Here is an 18,975-nt window from a genome sequence, read left to right as displayed (position 1 = left end):
TTTTTTTCCGCAACTTCGATACATAGTTTAATAATTAGTTAACTGAAATGACATTGGGTAACAAATATCACTGATTTTGGCAAATTTAGGGCTTAAAAACTGGCAAGATTGATCATGCTTGTAATAAATATTCTGTAGTTATATTTTCGAAAATCAACAGGTAATCCGATAGTTTAACCAATGTTAACTTGCTTATAATTAAAATTTAAAAATTAAAAAGCTGGTAAATTTTTAAAAAATTAATTACATTACTAAAATATTAAAATAAATTTGATTATATTTTGTTCGAAATAACAACAAAACAATTTTTATAGTTATATTGCAAAAGAAAGAGATTTGTAGTTACAATTCTCTGTGCTGAACTTCTATATTTTAATAACGTATAATTGTAATTTCATTTGATGTTTATTTCTGTATTTATTTTATTTTATAAGTTTTAAGAATCCCAATTTTCATAATTCTATGACGTCATAGGAATACAAGTGTGAGGTTCCGGAATTATCCCTGAACGCACTAAAATAGAAAAATGTAAAATAATTTAATTATTAGAGAAAAAAGGAATGAACAGAAATTTTTTTATAGAAACTTGAGGAATAATCTAGACCAGGGATGGCGAACCTTTTTGTGTTCGCGTGCCATATTGTAAGCATACTTAGCTTTAAAGATGTTTATGCGTGCCAAAGTTTCAGACTTCGAATAACGATATTTAAAGAAATTAAACGAATACGCTTTAATTAGAATAAATGTAAAAAAACTGATTGAAAAAAGGATGATCAGGTGATAAACCGAAAACATGATTGAAAAAGACAGAAATCGTATGATATATTACGTGCCAGATGATTTCTCCTTACCTGCCACTTTGGGCACGTGTGCCATAGGTTCGCCACCCCTGGTCTAGACCATCCTTTCTCAAAGTTGGCGATAACACTCCCTTGCGGGCGCTGGAGGCTTTCAAGGGCTTAAGGGTAGAAGGCTTAGTGATTAAATATGAGTTTTATTTCTTCTCATTGAAACATTCTTTGATCTCAGAAATAGGATATGGGTCACACCCTATCTATCCTATCCATATAATTATGCACATTTAAACATTATATTTGCAATAACTGTTTTTAAGATACGCAACAGATGGTAATGTAAAAAGGTTAATTAATCCCCATCACAAAGCGTGGGTGAAGGTCCGAAACCAATCCAGGGAATGATCGTGGGACAGGAAGGTGATAAAAGCTGGTGTCTTGAGGACACGAGGCTGTCGAAAGTCATCTCTTCTGTAACCATTGTCATCAATCGCCTCTGGTCATTTGCCTTTTCCTCACACTTTATCTCCGCTATTTCACTGCCGCTGCTGCCTTTTCCTTCCACAAATTAACAGTTGCCTTTCAAAAGGAGGACTTTTCAAACTCAGGACAAATGAGTGATTTACATTATGCTAGACATTGGATGGAAATCAAATGAACTTTCCTTTCCGGATCATTCACTGAACATTGCTCCGGATTCCACCAATGCTGCTACGAACTTAAGATGAAAAACGAAGACAACTTTAACTATATTGTAAGCATTTTTGTACAATAAACAGGTTAAATGGTAAAGAGGTGTCTTTGTCCATCTGTACCATGTTTCCCATATACTTATTAGTCCCTCGACTTTCCTGACGTTAGGAGAATTATCTTTATCTCCTTTATTTTCCCAAAGGGAAGGAGTCGCAATTGACGTTTGAAATTATGTTAAACCCGAGAAAGGCTATTTAAGATGGCTGAAAACATTGGTTCATTTAATTAAAATTTGTTATAAAAGTTAGAAAGATGGTTTGTGATATGATTTGCAATAATTATAAGAATTGTAATTAAGGGTTAAAATAAATAAATTTTGTCTGCATTAAGAAAATTTTATGCAAAGACGAAATTTAAGGCAAAATTAAGTAAATAATAAATAAAAATTATTAAAAATAATTATTAAAACTCTGGCTTTTACACTGAAACCGAAATCGAAATGGCGGCAACGAAACTTTTTTTCTTTTAATGAGTTGCAATTCAGCTATTTTTTCTAGATTTAGTAGATTTATGAACAATCTAGCTAAAAAAATCAAACAATTCTAATGGAAACAATATGATTTGGTTATTTTTATTAAAATGTCTAGCTGTAAATTTGAATTTTGAGTTGGCAACACTACTTTTAATTAATATATATGCAGATGCGGATTGGATGTCGTTTGAATATTTTACGTACTGTTGTGACAAAATGTCTTACACATTGCTATCTGATCTGGTTCATCTGTCTTTTAATATTATTATTCAAGGTTTGTGTTTTTCTACATTCTTAAATTATAATGGCACGGAAACAAACGAGGTTTAATCTCCAATGGCTGGATCCAGCTATTCATCCAGAATTCAATTCCTGGTTAGGAACTGTAAAAGATGATGATACAAAAGCATTTTGCTGCATTTGTTGTAAAGTTTTCTCATTAAGTAATATGGGAAAGCGTGCATTAGTATCACATGCAAATAGTTCTAGTTCTAGTCTTGTTGGAACAAACTTCACTGAGATTTTTAACCCCAACATATTCAAACTTTTTTAATAGTCAACAAAATGTGTGTGAAATGACTTCTGTTGTGGAAGATAGATCTAAGATCACTAACAAACAGTCTCACCAAATCAACATTTCTTAGCAGCACATTGACATCTTTTGTGATAAAAGATGATGTAATAAAAGCAGAGATAACTTAGTCATTGGCAGTTGTAAAGAAAAAGATGTCACTCAATTCATGCTCTGATATTAAAAACATTTTTTTGAAAATGTTTCCTGACAGTGCTATAGCCATGCAATTTCAATTGGGTCCAGATAAAGCTTCCTATATAATAAATTATGGCCTAGCCCATTATTTCAGAGAAAAATTGATTAATGCTGTTACAAGTTGCAATAATATTAATATCTCCTTTGACGAATCACTAAACAAAGTTGCTCAAAGAACTCAAATGGATCTTGTGATAAAATACTGGGACAAGAGTAAAGATAAGGTTATGACCAGATATTTAAATAGTATCTTTCTGGATCATAGTACAGCAGATGATCTTCTCTCCGCATTTCTCAATGGTCTTTCAGACATTCATCTTGATCTAGCAAAAATTCTTCATATCTGTATGGACGGACCAAATGTAAACATAAGTTTTCTGAATAAATTAGAAGATCACATGGAGACACAGAATGTTGGTAAATCATTTGTGAGAATGGGAACATGTGGTTTACATTGTAAAGTACAATTATTTTATCAGATCACTCTACAACAATTCTTGTATCAGCAAGAGCCGTTACCTAACGGGTACTTTGCGCGGGTTTGCGTTTATTGTTGCCAGGCCTGGACTTTTTGCGTGCACCGAAGTAAATTAAGGACAAAGTTAGTCAAAATCAATAAAATGTTTAATAAAGATCTAAAAATAACTAATTACAATATTTACAACAAATCAACCAATTTATTCAATAAAATCAAATCCACAGTCAACCTGACAAAAACTCAATCTAATTCTAACTTAGAACTATTCCCCTTGGAATTCCGACAAAAATCAATCCTTAACTTAGGTAAAAAATTTCTTCTAACTACAAATCCTAACCGTCACCTCAATTATACTAGGAACCTTTTTCTCAACTCAAAACTTTGTCTATCCTTGATCCACAAATCGAATACTGCAATCGCCTTGGACTATTTTCCTACTGGACACCTCGTTCACTGATACTAGCACACCAACGTTTATTCTTTGCAGGAGCTCACCTCTGCTGTCTTCACTTGAGCTACGCTATTTATAGTCTGAGGTGACGTCACAGTTTCTAAGTGAGACACTCCCCTCATTTACATACTTACATGTAACATTATCTTTTTTTCTTGCTTATCTGGTAGCTTAATTCCCGACAATACTTTGTTAACCTTTTACAGTATTTTGTTGAACAATTATCGGGATGTTTCCTTTAAGGTTTAACAAGTTCCTAAAAGTCTGTGGGGTCTTCCCCCCCTTTCAGTGTGGGCTTACTCTCTGCCACTCGGGCGTGCACGTGAGTGCGAGTGTTGAGCTATGGCGCTTTCTTTTTTTGTCGGTGAGTTGGTTTTATCTTCTCTTTTTAACTTTCTAAGGTGACGGGTGAAGAAACCTTCGTCCTAACTAAACATAAGCCCCAAACAAAAATATAATAAAAGCAAAATAAAAGTAAATAAAAATAATGCTCGGACTTGGTTCCTTACAACATGTAGTCCATGGTGCTGTAAAAGCTGGTTTTAAAGTAGTAGATTGGAATTTGTTACCACTGCTACGGAATTTGTACTACTTGCTAAAAGACTCACCCACTCAGCGTGCCAAATACATTGCTATAAGTGGAAGCAGATTATTTCCCAAAAAGTTTGGTTCAACAAGGTGGTTGGAGAATGGTGAGTGCTTAGAACGTGCAGCAGAAGTTGTTGAATCTGTGAAGACATACATAAACAACAGTACAAAGTTGAAAGACAGCAAGTTGGCTACATTCTTGAGACAGGCACTCAATGATACCTTTATTAAAGTTAAACTTTTATTTTTTCGGTCTATATGTACACAAAGTGAGAGCTTTCTCACCCAATTTCAGAGCAACAAACCTCTTGCACCCTATCTTTATAAAGCAGTTGTTCAAATATTAATGAACCTGATGAGAAAGTTTGTGAAAAATGACAAAGTCACCGACAAGCAGTTTCTAAAAATAGATTTAAATTCTAATGAAAACTTGGTACCTCTGAAGAATTTGGATATTGGTTTTGGAGCAAAAAAGATTTTAAAAGAATTGAAAGTAAGTGACAAAGATATTCTGTGTTTTCTAAGAGATTGTCGAAATGAGCTGAAAGTGATGACACAAAAGATTATTGAGAAGGGACCTGTCAAGTACAAATGTGTGAAAGCTTTGAGCAGCTTAGACCCAGAAATTATTAAAATGCAATCAAATGTTGAAAAATTGTATTTCAATGCTTTACTGGAGGTTCTACATGATACAAACAGGATTGATGAGAAATGTGCTGTCAAAGCAAAACAACAGCATGATATACTCAGCAATAAAGTGTCCATAAAACCCTATTCTACAAAGTTTGAGGACTTCTTATCTGAAAGGAGTGATGATGATGGTCTGGACACATTTTATTGTGAAATTATGAAGAATGATAGGCAACTGCAAGATCTATGGTCTATTATCAAAATTTCTTTTTCTTTCTCACATGGGAATGTAAGTGTTGAGAGTGGTTTCTCGGTTAACAGATCACTATTGAGTGAAAATCTTAAGGAAGAAAGTTTAATTGCTCATCACTTAGTTTATGATGGGATCCATTTTGCAGGTGGTATTGATCAAATAAATATAGACCAGAAAATGTTGTGAACAGTCAGAGGAACTAGACAGCGATATATTGCATCTCTGCAACAGAAAAAAGATATTCAGAAGCAGCAGTCATTAAGGGCTGAAGAAAAAAGAAAACTTACACAATAACTTAAGGATTTAAAACAACACAAGAAAATGCTAAGAAAAGATCATGAAAAGGAAGAAAAAGAGATCAAAATGAAAGTAAATATACTTGAGGAGAAAAGGCTAAAACTACATTAATATAATAGTTTTTGTGTTTTGTGAATTGTAATTCATTTATTTCCTAATTATCTGTATTTTGAAAAAAGAGGATTAATACTAAGAAGATTTCTCTGTATTTTGATTGTCCATTTTGTAAAAAAATAAAAAGATCTTACAATAAATTAGATGCATTTGTTAGAGAAGCTATAGTATAAACTTACATCTATTCCTCTTTATGTACAATCATTGATTTTTTTTATGTAGGAAAAATGCTTTATTTAAAAATTTTTAAATTTAACTTTTTGTTAAAATTACGTTGCTGTTTAAAAAAGTTACTCTTTTTGTTGAAAGATTGATTTTAAAATTATGTGTTTCTAAGTCGAGTTCATTTTATGCACAGTACAGTACTGTTTGTTTATCAAAGAATACTGTTTGTTGATTTTATGTTACCTTGTATTTACTAGATTTACGTACAAATAATAATGATAAATGATGATAAAATAAAAAGCTTCTGTTTTGTTTGTAAATTGCTTATTTTTTCATTACACTGAAGTTGTGGATATCAAACATTTTTCTACAGGATGTATGTACTGTATTTTTTTAATGTGGCAGTCTTTGAATCATATCCACTGTGCAAAAAGAGGGCTAGATGTACTCAATGTTCACAGTAAATGCTGTTTTATTATATTGATATTCCACACTAAGAAATGTGAGGGTCAGGGAATTTGGACAAAGTTGGTCAGGGAAAGTCAGGGAATTCAAAACAAAAATTTGAGTAGGAACCCTGTATTTATCTTTATTTTAAGAAATAATATGAATGATACATCTTAAATTAATCGAAATATAATTCATTTTAGATTCAAGAAATGCAGACGTACAGAAGTCAGTTGTATGAATATCTAAAGAATCGAATGATGGCAATTGCTCCAAATTTGACTGTTTTGGTAGGAGAAATAGTAGGAGCTAGATTAATAGCTCATGCTGGTAAGTTTTTTAAATCATTTTAATATATTTGTATTAAAACTAGAGTAGAAACAATATATAAATTATAAGTTCAATAATCGAGGGAGGCGTTGCTGTTGCCATGGCTGTCGGCATGTTTTGATGTGGAGTTGCTCTTATCATGGATGTCTTGAAAAATTGTCCTTTATTATGGATAAGTTCATTTAATCAAAGGAGTTTGTAAATTGGGATAGTGCCAAAGAAAAAGAAGTTTTTAAGAAGAGTTATGTTATCAAGAACACCTTCAGGTAAACATTTGCATTCTTGCTCCACCGGAAGTGCTGTTAAAGTGAGAGATACTAGGAAGAATTTGGATCAAGAATTATTTTTAGAAGAGATAAGAGGTATTTTGAGTGAAATGAAGGATGCTATAGAATTAAAAATAGAGACGGAATTGCGTTTAATAAAAGACAATTTCATGGAAATGAATGATATGGTTAATATATTGATGGAGAGAATTAATAAATTAGAGTCTGTTCATGACTTCAGAATTGACTGTAGCAATATGCAGGTTATTACTGGTTTATCTAAAAGAGTTAATACACTTGAAAATAATCTAAGGAAAAAAAATATGATATTATTTAATTTGGAGATGAATGATAGAGAAAATTTATTCAATACAGTATCGAAGCTAATCAGGGAAGTTATCGGTTTATCGAATGTCGTTGATTGTGTTAGACTTAAAAAATACAGTAACAATTTGATGGTTTTGGTTACTTGCATTTCTTTGGCAGTGAAAAGAGAAATATTGAAAAGTTGGAAGAGTAATTGTAATAAATTGGATGTCTCTGACTGGAGAAAGGCAGTGTGTATAAGATAGGATCTTTCTGTTGAATGTAGGGAGAAGAGGAAAGAGAGATGGATATTTTAAGACAGGCCAGAAAAGAAGGAAAAATTGCATATTTTAGAGGTGATAAATTGGTGGTAACTGAAAACTTTTGTAGGGTTCCCAGGAATAAAGATGAGGATGGTTGTGTTAGTGATTCTTTTTTAGGAGTAAGCATGATACATTAAAAGTTCTTAGTTGGAACATAAATGGATGGAAACAGGAATATGAAATGGAGTATTGGAATATAGTGAGAAAGTTTCATATTTTATGCTGGATGGAAACCTGGTTAGGTGAATTTGATTCAAGAAAGCCACCAATTGATGTAATGCATACAACTTTTACAAGATTAATGCTACTAGATTATTTGATAAAGTGCAAAAAAGAAGTGGGATGGTATTGATGATTAATAAAGAACTCAAAAGATGTGGTGGTGCATCCCTTTGAAGATTGATTATTTGAAATACACTGGAAAAACATTAAGTTTATTTTTATTTATATTAGAATAGAAGTTTATGTTAAATGTTATAAGTTTCTTGAGACATTGATTCTTTTCAAAGTGAGGAGATATATTTATTGGTTGACTTTAATGGTAGAATTGGAACTTTGAATGAAATGGAGTGGGAAGGTGGTGTTTTCCCCTTGTTGGATTATAGTGTTTACCAGAGTTCAGAAGATAAATGTATCAACAAGATTGGGTTGAAGTTAGTGGAATTATGCCAAGCAAAAGGTCTGATGATTGTGAATGGTCGAGTTAAGGAGGATTACAGGGAAAATGTACTTTTATCTCACATTTGGGTAAAAGTGTAATTGATTATTTGTGTATAAATGGTTTGGCAGCTGAGAATTTAAAGCATTTTGGTATAGATGACTGTATTGAATCTGATCATATGATGTTACATCTAGAAATTTCTGCCAAAGGGCTGAAAAAAGGGCTATGCTAGACAACCGGTTCAGTTTAATAGTTGTTGCAAGAAGGAATGGCATGAGGCATTTGTAAGTGAAATACAAGGTGTTTGTTAGGATTGGGACAGGCAATTTGATGATAGAATGAGTGAATTAAATGAACTTACTGTTATAGTGTCCGGTATAGTGGAGAAATTTAGACACAATGAAAAAGGAATTAAGTGCTTCTCTAGATATAATTAAGGGTGGTTTGACAATGAGTGTTTGGAACAAAAGGTTAATTTGAAAAATAAATTGAGGAAATTGAGGAGACTTGGAAAGGACTGGAGATTAAAAGAATATCTGTTATTGAAGCAAAATTTCAGTGCGCTTTGTAAAAGTAAAAAAACAGGAATATCTGATTAGTTTTAATCAACTCTTTTCAAACTGTAAGTCTAGTCAAACGTCAAACGTTCTGGGAGTGTATCCGTTAACTGGAAGGTAGGAGAAACTCTATTTTGGAGGAGATTAAAACTGATTTCTTTTTGCACTTCAAAAGTTTATTGTTCAGTGATAATCTAGTTAATGAAATTGTTTGCTTAGAGACGATATCTATAAGTTATCTAGATATGGATATTTCTCATGAAGAACTAGATTCTATTTTGAGAGAGGCAAGGTCAGGTAAAGCGGCTGGCCTGAATGGTATTCTGATGGAATGTTGGAAGTTGGCTGACAAACAACTATGGCAGAAACTGTTGAACATTTTTAACGAAGTTTTGGTAACTGGAATATTTCCTGATAGCTGGAAAATGGCAAGAATATTCCCCATTTTCAAATCAGGAGATGTAAACAATAAAAATAATTATAGAGGAATAGCGCTGTTGAATACTGTTCGTAAAAATTTTCTCAATGATCCTGTGTAAAAGGCTGTTGTTATGGGTAGAGAGTGAGCAAATCTTCTCAGAGATGCAAGTGGGTTTCTGCAAAGGGTATTCTACAGTGGACCATATATTTGTTTTGTGGAATTTGTTAAAAGAAAGGCTTGCAAAAAAACGTCAAAAAGTGTATACTTGTTTTGTGGATTTTAGGGCTGCATTCGACTCAGTGAATCATCTGAAATTATGGAGACTTTCTGATTTGAGGTTAAGTTACAAAATAGTAAATCTACTAAGATCGATGTACACGAACACATCAGCATTTATGTTGGTTAATGGAACTTCTTCAGAATCCTTTTACTGTAACAAAGGTGTTCGGCAGGGATGTCCATTGAGTCCATTATTGTTTTCTCTATACTAGGTTGTTCAATAAGTTTTGTCGTTCAATAAGAGATGGTGCTAATAGGTTTGCGGCTTTATTTCTCTAAAAATAGTACTACTTTTTTATGAACAAGTGTGAAGTTTCATGTAGATCTGTCAATTCATTTGTATATTTACAGCTGTTCAAAGTTAACGTGTCACTGTATTTTTTTACAATGGAAAATATTGAATATTGTGCAGTGATAAAATTCTTATTTTTGGAAGGTGTAGCACCAAAACAAATTCATGAACGATTGTTAAAAGTGTATAAGGATTCTTCACCTTCAATTAGAACAGTAGAAGATGGGATGCTGAATTAAAACGTGGTCGTACAAGTCTTGAAGACGATCCAGGTGAAGGACATCCAGAAAGTGCATCAACACTAGAAATCGTAGCAAAAATACAGCATATGGTTTTGGAAGATCGTCGATTAACCAAGATAGATTTAGTAGAAGCCCTAGCGATCTCATTAGGCTGTGTGAGCAATATTTTGGCTGAAGTTTTGGGTTACAGAAAGCTGTGTGCACAATGTGTGCTGTATTCACTAACAATGGAACAAAAACACATTCAAATGCGACTTTCTCAGCATTTGGAATGCTTTAGAAAGGATAAAAAGGATTTTGTGTGTTGTTTCATTGCTATGAATGAGACTTGGGTCTACCACGATGATCCTGAATCAAAACAAGAGGCTAAGGAGTGGTGTGAACCCGGTACTTCAGCTCCAAAGCGAGTTAGGGTGCAGAAATTGACCAATGTGTTAGCATCAGTTTTTTTGGGATGCAAAAGGAATTTTGTTCGTGGATTACCTCCAAACTGGTAAAACAATAAACTCAGATTATTATTGTAACCTTTTTGACCAGCTGGATGTAAAAATTTGTGAGAAAAGATCTGGTTTATAGAAGAAAAAAAAATTTTTTTTTATCAAGACAATGCACCCTCTCACACACCTCAAAAGACCATTGTGAAAATCAGTGGATTAAAGTATGAATTGTTGCAACATCCACCCTACCCTATTTGCCATATTTAGCTTCCTTTGACTTCTGGCTGTTCTTGCATCTCAAAAAATTCATGTGTGGGAAATGATTTTCATCGAATGAAGAGGTAATAGCAGCTGTGGAAGCATGTTTTGACAGTCTTCCGGATTCTCACTTCAGGGACGGAATTCATAAATTAGAAGATTACTGGAACAAGTGTATTGAAGTTCAGAGAGATTATATTGAATAATAAAATGTGTTTCAAACCATAAAATTGTGTTTTTCTTATTGAACAACAAAACTTATTGAACAACCTGGTATATTGATGGTTTGGTTAATAGATTGAATGAAATTTTAAAGTTTAATGATTTATGATGGTTAGGAAACAATACCTACATTAAGGATCTGTTGTATGCAGATGATGTGGTGATTGTGGCTGACAGCCTGTTAGAATTGCAGTTGGCAATTGATGGTCTGTTGAGCTTTTCAAATGATAAGGACTTGCAGATTAATATTAAAAAAACTAAGATAATGGTTTTTCAAAATAGCAATAAAAGATCATGCAAACTTAAATGGTTTTTGGATAATGAAGTAATTGAAATAGCTGAAAAATACAAGTATCTGGGTATTTGGTCTAAGTGTAATCTTAATATGAAAGACCACTTGAGATTACTGTGAGGAAAGCTAAAGCTGTCGAAATTATGTAAAATTTTTAATATCTCAGTTAGTCTCGTATTCTCCACATTTCAGGTTATTTGATTCAACAGTTAAATCTGTTATTTCTTATGGCACTCAGGTCTGGGGTTTGCCCAATGTTAATAATTTTGAGTTAGTTCATAGAGAATTTTTGAAGAAAATATTGGGCCTCAGATTTCATGCATCAAATGTTGCTGTTTTATGGGAAACTGGATGGTACCATTGAATATCTTTTTACAAAAGCAGTTCTAAAGTACTATGTAAGAATACTGGAATTATCTAGAGACAGGCTACCTAGAATCAGCATGGAAAGAATGTGGATGAAGGTGGAGAGTAAATCATGATGGTTAGATTTCAAACATTGACTGGAGTGAATGGGATTTAATGATATGGTTATTGAGAAACAAATTGATAGATGGAAAGAACGAATACCATCCATAGTTTTGAGATGTATAGAATTGGAACTACAAGAAATGAGGAATGTGTTGAATAATTCTGGGTTGTTATGCTATTATAGTAAGGTAAAGCCCAATTTTGGCATGGCAGACTAAGAGCCGCCGCAAACTACAGAATGCGGGAGCTAGCGTACGCTCGCTCGCGCTCCTAAGCCCTGCCTTTTTTCCCATGATGCTATGAGCCATTTTTGCTAGGTAAGCTACGCAGGCACGAAGCAGCCGCAAACTACACAACGTTTGCTTGTGTAACGTAGATCACATGACGTGGATTCCACAGATGTAGATTGGCTATAGAACAAGATTTTATTATAACCTATACTTAACTAGCCCAAAACTATTTATACTGTATATTACTATTTACATACAATGGTTATACTATTTTCTTTTCAATACTGAATGTATTAATCATGTAATTTACGTACATCGATAAATTTCTATTATTTCTTTTTTGATATGTGACATGTTTATGTAGTCATCCGTCTTCCCCGCTCTCTCTTGCTAGGGTAAATGCTCTAGTTGTTGAATTTTGTGAACAGCGAGCGTACTCTCGTATCGCTGCGCTAGCGAAGGAAAAACAGCGCGGGCAAGAAGAAAAGGGCGGAGCCTTCGATGTCATTGGTTGTGCTAGCGCATGTTCGCTAGCATTTTGCTCTCGCAAAGCGCTAGTTTGCGGCAGCTCTAAGGGATGGTGGACTCTCTATTGTGGTGAAAAAACAAATAGCAAGGTTGAGGCTGAATTGTGTTATGTCAAGAAGTTTGTTTTTCTTTGGTGTGTATAATTTGTAATCAATTATGTAGTTACAGCGTCTGGTGTTGTCACATGTTCTGTAAATGTAGAAATAACATGTACAGGGAGTACATAAGAATGTTGTCTGGTAATTCTTATTCCAACTTTTTGGAGTTGTTAAAATTTAACAAGTTGTTAATGGAATTAGATGTTTTGAGCTAAAAGAATTTTTGTTTTATCTTCTCCCTTTGATGTTATATTCATTTATATGTCAAATAAAATTTAAATTAAAATATGATGTAGTTCAAATTATTAAATCATTGACTAATTTAGATTTAATATTATTACTGATAATCATGTGATCTGTAGTGTCTAATATTCACGAAAATATAGTAAAAGAACAACTTTGGACAATGTTGAAACTTTCTAATATTTCTTAGATATGATTTTCAAATTTTTTAAATTATAAACAAACAAAAATATTGATTTATTTCATGTAACAGATGATTTAGAAGTTCTTCAACATAGCAGCCATTTGCAATGCAAAGAATGTAAATTTTTTTATACAACAGGAAACTGGATTTTTTTTCTTTTAGTAGGGAGTTTTTATGCATATATTTATCAATAAAAAACATTATTTATATGTAGCAGTGTAAATGGTTGTTATGGCAAGGGACTTGAGTAGCACCTAGTATATGCAGGCATTTTTATATAATTTTTAATTGAATTATTACATTTTTCAAGATTGATATTGTTTAGTAGTAATAATTTTTAATTTTTTAAATATATTCAATAATCAGAAAAATAGATGGAACTTTGATTATTTCTCCACAGTGTTTAACAGAAAAAGTAATAATGATGTTGTTATTAAAATGTAATGATTACTTATGAGTTCAGATTTTTACTGTTTATACAAATACTAATGTTGTAGTGCAGCATAGTTTAAATTATGCTACACAACAGTTCTAAAAAGTATTGTCAGAACAATTTGTATAAATTAATACATTACACAAAGAACAAGTTACAAACTTTTTATACACTAAGAATACTTTCACCTATTTTATTTTAGGCTTATTTAGTTGAGAGATATTTAAACAGGTTGAACTGAAGAAGCCTAAAATAAAGTTTAACCCACAATAATCTGAAAAAGTGGCAATTTTTCACCCCTGTTAGCTTTATTAGAGGCATTTTTCACTGAATTGATTTAATTAGCTGTGGTTTCATATCTTCATGCTCATGCTACATACTACCCAGATGCATAGCATACAGCATGAGGATATCATGGAAAAATTTTAGTTGAAAAGATCTTTCACTTATCACAGGTTCTCAAAAACTGCTGTGAAAATTTCCACCTTACTCATGCAGTCACACAAAATTTTCACATGCTTGCATGCATATGCACAGCAATTTTTTACTTTACCATTATTTTTTTGGTGATTGACATGTCTGTCAGCTATGCATGACATAATGATCTGGCAGTCTGTAAGTTGCTACAACCTCAGACACTTGTCTTTATAAAATATCTTGGTGTGCTATGTCCATCAACAGTTTAAATCAGCGTTTCTCAAAGTGGGCAATAACGCCCCCTTGTGGGTGATGAGTAAATCTAGGGGCGCTGGAGGCAGGATATTGAATGGTGACCAAAGGCAAAATTGGGGTCACTGAAAGCCGTTCCCTTTCCTCTGTTAAACTGATAAGAGGAAACTTTGAGTTTAATGGTTTCCAGATGTTGAGAACAATGTATGGTAAGGACACAAAGTGTGAGATTCATAGAAACGTTTTCCTAAGAATATTTCCAATCCTTTCTCACACAAGAGAAAATGGGTTAGGGAGCGTTGGGTATAACTTTATGGAACAAAGGGGGCAATGGATCGAAAAAGTTTGGGAATCACTGGTTTAAATGTTTTTGCAGATTATTTAGTGCCCAAAATATACAGAATTATTTTCTGGTCCTTCTGAGAAACACCTCAGTTCTTTATTTACAGCTATACTTCTTTCATCATTAGCACACACTGTTGCAAATTTTCAATGTTTTTCCTATGGGAGAAAGCTTAAGGACATTGTTCTGTAAACAAAATATCTTATAGATATGAGAACACATGCAAAGGTATCATACCTTCTAATCATTGGATCAGTAAGATCCAATGGTTAGAAGGCATCGAAGGATGTTAAAACTCATGGCATCGAAGGATGTTAAAAGTATAGGAGGGTCTTAAATGCAAGTGGGGAGGGAAGTTGCGGGTAAGTTCGATCAGGGTTTGTAGAAATTGAATTAGTAGACAGAAGCATTTACAAAACACAGAATTTAATAGATATCTGGAACAAAATGAAATAAACTATAAACTAAATGAACAAATTTCACCTCTAACTATGAAAGAGTTTACAATAATATAGGGTAATAATACCTTTGGTTGTTTCTATACTGATGATATGGAGTTGGAGGAGGGTGGACTGTTAGTGAGATAGGACTTTTATGTGGCTATCGCTGTCCTCAGCTATGATTCTCTTCTAGGCCTGTCCTTCCCATGGTCGTCTCGACTATTAGTTCCTATTCGAGGTGACAATGACGACTTTGAATAATGAGAATTTGCCCTTTTATGAGGAAATTCCTCCAATCTTACTGATTGATTCGTATCATCTGATGAGATAAACTGATGTCTCACAGGATATTCAACCTGACTCAAATGACATGTTTTACAGTGATGTATGATAAGACCTTAGAAAAAGGAAGTTTCACTTCCCTTCCACACAGGTCTCTTCCAAATAAGGTGACAAATGTGTCACTTTAACGTTAAAATATTACTTTAACTTATTGATTATTTCATCAAATTTCTAACTTATTAAGAAAATAATTTGTTACTTTCGAATCTTCACATAAACTATCTTATAAACTAAACAACATATGTCGTAGAAATTTTAATATAAGAAGATAATTTTCATTATTTTTATATATTGCATATTTGATTTCATTAACTTTTATTTATTTAGTTATGATATATTTGAATTTTTTCAGGATCATTAATAAATTTGGCAAAACATCCTGCTTCCACTGTTCAAATTCTTGGGGCTGAAAAAGCCCTCTTTAGAGCTTTGAAAACTAAACACGATACTCCAAAATATGGTTTAATTTATCATGCCCAATTGGTTGGTCAAACCAATACTAAACTTAAAGGAAAGGTTAGAAAATGTTTAATAAAAGATTTTTTTAATAATAAAATTTCAATAGGATAATCTATTTTAATAATTTTTCAGATGTCAAGAATGTTGGCAGCAAAATCTTCATTAGCTTGCAGGGTTGATGCTCTTGGTGAAGACATTAGTTTCGAGTTAGGTGCAGAACATAAAGCCAAACTTGAAGCCAGATTAAGACTTTTGGAGGAAGGAGGAGTAAGAAATTTATAAAAATTAGAAAGTTTTTAAATAATGCAACTGCTAAACGTTAACTTGTGTTATAGGTAAGACAGATCAGTGGTTCTGGTAAAGCACGTGCCAAATGGGAGAAATACGAGAATAAAAGGTATTCTTTATAAATATTATTTCTTTATTTCATTGATATAGGCATGCATGTAAATACGACTATATTCATATTAATTAATTAAAAGGAATTCTGTACATATTTATAATTAGAAATACAAAATTTTAATATCTTTCTCTAGTCAAGTCTTTCAATATGATGTTTCGCAAGATTCAACTTTACCATCTCAGTCAAAAAAAAGAAAGCTTGATGATAGTGGAACAGGTGCTTCACCATTTGTAAAGAAAATAAAAATTGAGGGTAATTATAAGTTTTTTTTTTTTTATTTTTAAATCAAACATTGTTAGAATGTAAATAATTTTATATTTTTTATAGACTGTGAATCTAAAGAAACTAAACCTACCAAAAAAAAGAAGCAGCTTATTGAAGAAATAAAAAGTGAAGTTGTTTCTGAAGAGGGTAGGAAATTATTTATTACAATAGAATCTCAGGTTTTTTTTCCCGCAAGTTGCATGCTGATATTGTGCCATTTTTCATCTATTCAAGAAAGCACACTATTCAAAATCAAATTTTATTTGGAAATAACCAAAACAAATTTTTAAAAACATAATTAGATACTTTTTGTTTATTTTGTTACATTAAAACATTTTCTTATTACTACTTGAATGACAATTTAATGCAATTTTTCATACTTTCATTCACTTAGAATAACAATTCACATTTAAAAATTGCTGGAGAAACTTAAATGACAAAACTAATCTTTGGTTTGTGCATTCATGTATTAGTCCAAAATTGCATGTAAGAATTGATTTGACACCTTAACATGATTACATTTTTGAAATAAACATTGGGAATGTAATGTACCATAATATGAATAAAATCTTCCTTCTTATACAAAGTGAACAAATATGTTATTTTCTTAAAGTACATCTAACCTGAAATGCCAAACCCATCAATTAATTTGCCAACAAATAGAAGTAGATTATTTACAAAATAAATATTTTTAAAACAATTAATAAATTTTAATATTAAATATAAATATATATATTTGTTTCTAAAATTTTAATATTCTTTATTTGAAATTGTAATGCAATCAGCCTTCCTCATTTCATAAGCAATAAAACAGTGCAGCATGACACTGTTTTACTTGATATTGGGATAAAACAAAAATACCAAATCTCATTATAACGAACCTTGTAATATCAAGCTTTCAGTTTCACATTGCTTTTCTGTCAGTTCCATGGTGAAAGAATTTCTACAATTTTTACTTTACTATAACAATCTTGTTACTACTATTTCCTCTCTTTGCTATTGTCTTCCAACTGGTAAACACTTGTACCCAAGAGAAAGAGGGTGTGCTTGGAAGCAAATAGTGAGTTGTGGGTGTAACTTTGACAAGACCTTCCTTAATTAAAGTGCCATTCTGCTAACGAGTGGCAGTTATGGTTGTTGCACAGGAAGAATAAAAAATATATCTTCATTGGGTGAGAAGGGTCATTTTAATTGGTTGGCTTATTCTCAATCAAAGATATGACAAAATATTCTTATATGACTGCTAGATGACTGAGCAATAAGTACTGGCCTCCTGTTCTGGGAATTTAAAAATGAATCTGGATGGGTTGTGTGACAATGTGCAAAGCGCCCCTGTGCTTAGGCATCACAGGACCAAAGGTTCGACATTGCATCAATGAAGACTGCAATGACTAATTTGTCAGGACTGACACCACTGTGTCTTCAGGGTAGACACAGAGACCATATGTTTGCCTTTACGCACGAGTGGTCGCATCTGTGGGCGGTTGGACTCAGGATGGAGACTGATTATGCAAAGAAGTACACTTTTCAATTCGATTATAGAAAATAATATCTGTTTATTGATTATATAAACTAGTTACACATATGCTTTGAGAGAGAGAGAGGGTTTACAAATGTTTGCACATGGTATTTACCTGAAGATTGCTCTCTTGATTTGGATCCTTTTTTGGTAGAGACACGTCCTTCGTGGGTACTTGGGTCATTGGCTATCGGTGGTTAAGCTTCTGATCGCTAGCTATTGGAGGAACATCAGTGGTGAAGTCTATTCGAGTGTACACACACAACCAACCTCCGAGGATGAATGAACTCTCTGTCGCATCATCAGCCTTCTCCTTTATTTGGGGGTTTCCCCTTGCAACTTTTATCTTTTTTTTGTAAAATTGTCCTCCATGTCCAATGGCAATTTTTGCATTTGATTCCTAGTGACATGTGTCGCCCTCAAACAAGGAAACAAGTCCGCGGGAAAGGATATAATCATATCCATAACAATCTTTTTTTTTTTTTTTTTTCGAATAAAATTTTTCTGTCAAGTCTGGCCTCTCACAGTTGCAAAACCACAGGAACTTCTTAAAGCTGGTTTGTCTCAAGTATGTTAGACTTCATCCCATGCCATCCAGCCACCTCATTGTGGGTTCTCTTGGTTCCCACAGGAGGAAATCAGCAAAGAAAAACCCTGAATGAGCTAGGTGCTTACCTTTAGGTTAGGTTAGGTACCATATATCTAGGGAAGGCAAACTTTGCCAAGCTCCTTCTGATCAGTTATTGTGGTATAGGAAACAAAAGTGTAGAAAGAACATGATTCAGAGATGTGAATTAAATTGACAAATTTAAAAGTAAACTACTCTGTTTATGTGAAATAATAAAAAAAAATTATACAGTAGAGCGTCGATTTTCCGAAAGTCAATCATCCGAAAGAATTCCAGTCGGCAAATTTAAATTTTCGCCAGTGCTGTGGCGCTTCAATCTTTGGCTTTGTCTTGGGCTACTCAAATATTTTACGTTTTTGATACTAAATTAACATCTGAAATATAATTTTTTATTGTTTTTATATTTTTCAATAAATTTATTTTGTTTGTACAAAATAAAAAAAAGTTTTTAATGATACAATAGTCTTCGTTAGGGTTAACATCGACGAAAATTCAACGCGAAGCGACACGCAACGGAGAGAAATTTCAACATGGGATAAATTAATATATTTTTTCGTACATGATTCGTTATCCGAAAAATAAGTTATCCGAACTACCCCAGTCCCCAATTGATTCGGATAAACG

At 32.8% G+C, this 18,975-nt stretch overlaps 2 protein-coding genes and 1 long non-coding RNA gene across 3 annotated transcripts in view; all 3 read left to right on the top strand.

Moving 5' to 3' along the window:
- LOC111635756 (nucleolar protein 58-like) overlaps positions 1 to 16,509 on the top strand; it is a 46,201-nt gene extending 29,692 nt beyond the window's left edge. The window contains exons 9-14 of the mRNA XM_023380820.1: positions 6,415 to 6,541; positions 15,431 to 15,594; positions 15,670 to 15,804; positions 15,873 to 15,934; positions 16,074 to 16,192; positions 16,268 to 16,509. Of these exons, the coding sequence (XP_023236588.1) occupies positions 6,415 to 6,541; positions 15,431 to 15,594; positions 15,670 to 15,804; positions 15,873 to 15,934; positions 16,074 to 16,192; positions 16,268 to 16,494 (834 nt within the window). The 3' untranslated portion in view covers positions 16,495 to 16,509. The remainder of the gene's footprint in view (positions 1 to 6,414; positions 6,542 to 15,430; positions 15,595 to 15,669; positions 15,805 to 15,872; positions 15,935 to 16,073; positions 16,193 to 16,267) is intronic.
- Positions 398 to 5,159, top strand: LOC111635757. Its single transcript, XR_002758435.1, has 3 exons — positions 398 to 489; positions 2,294 to 2,297; positions 4,847 to 5,159. It is a non-coding gene; the product is annotated as an uncharacterized LOC111635757 (long non-coding RNA).
- LOC111635755 lies at positions 1,705 to 4,687 on the top strand. The gene has a single exon (XM_023380819.1). The coding sequence runs from the start codon at positions 2,746 to 2,748 to the stop codon at positions 3,721 to 3,723; it is 978 nt and encodes a 325-aa protein (XP_023236587.1). The 5' UTR covers positions 1,705 to 2,745; the 3' UTR covers positions 3,724 to 4,687.
- Positions 16,510 to 18,975: the final 2,466 nt, after the last annotated feature.

This window comes from Centruroides sculpturatus, unplaced genomic scaffold (genome assembly GCF_000671375.1).
Source record: "Centruroides sculpturatus isolate CEXI.00-Female unplaced genomic scaffold, Cexi_2.0 scaffold935, whole genome shotgun sequence".
Classification (NCBI taxonomy): Eukaryota; Metazoa; Arthropoda; class Arachnida; order Scorpiones; family Buthidae; genus Centruroides; species Centruroides sculpturatus.
This window is presented reverse-complemented; position numbering and strand designations above follow the sequence as displayed.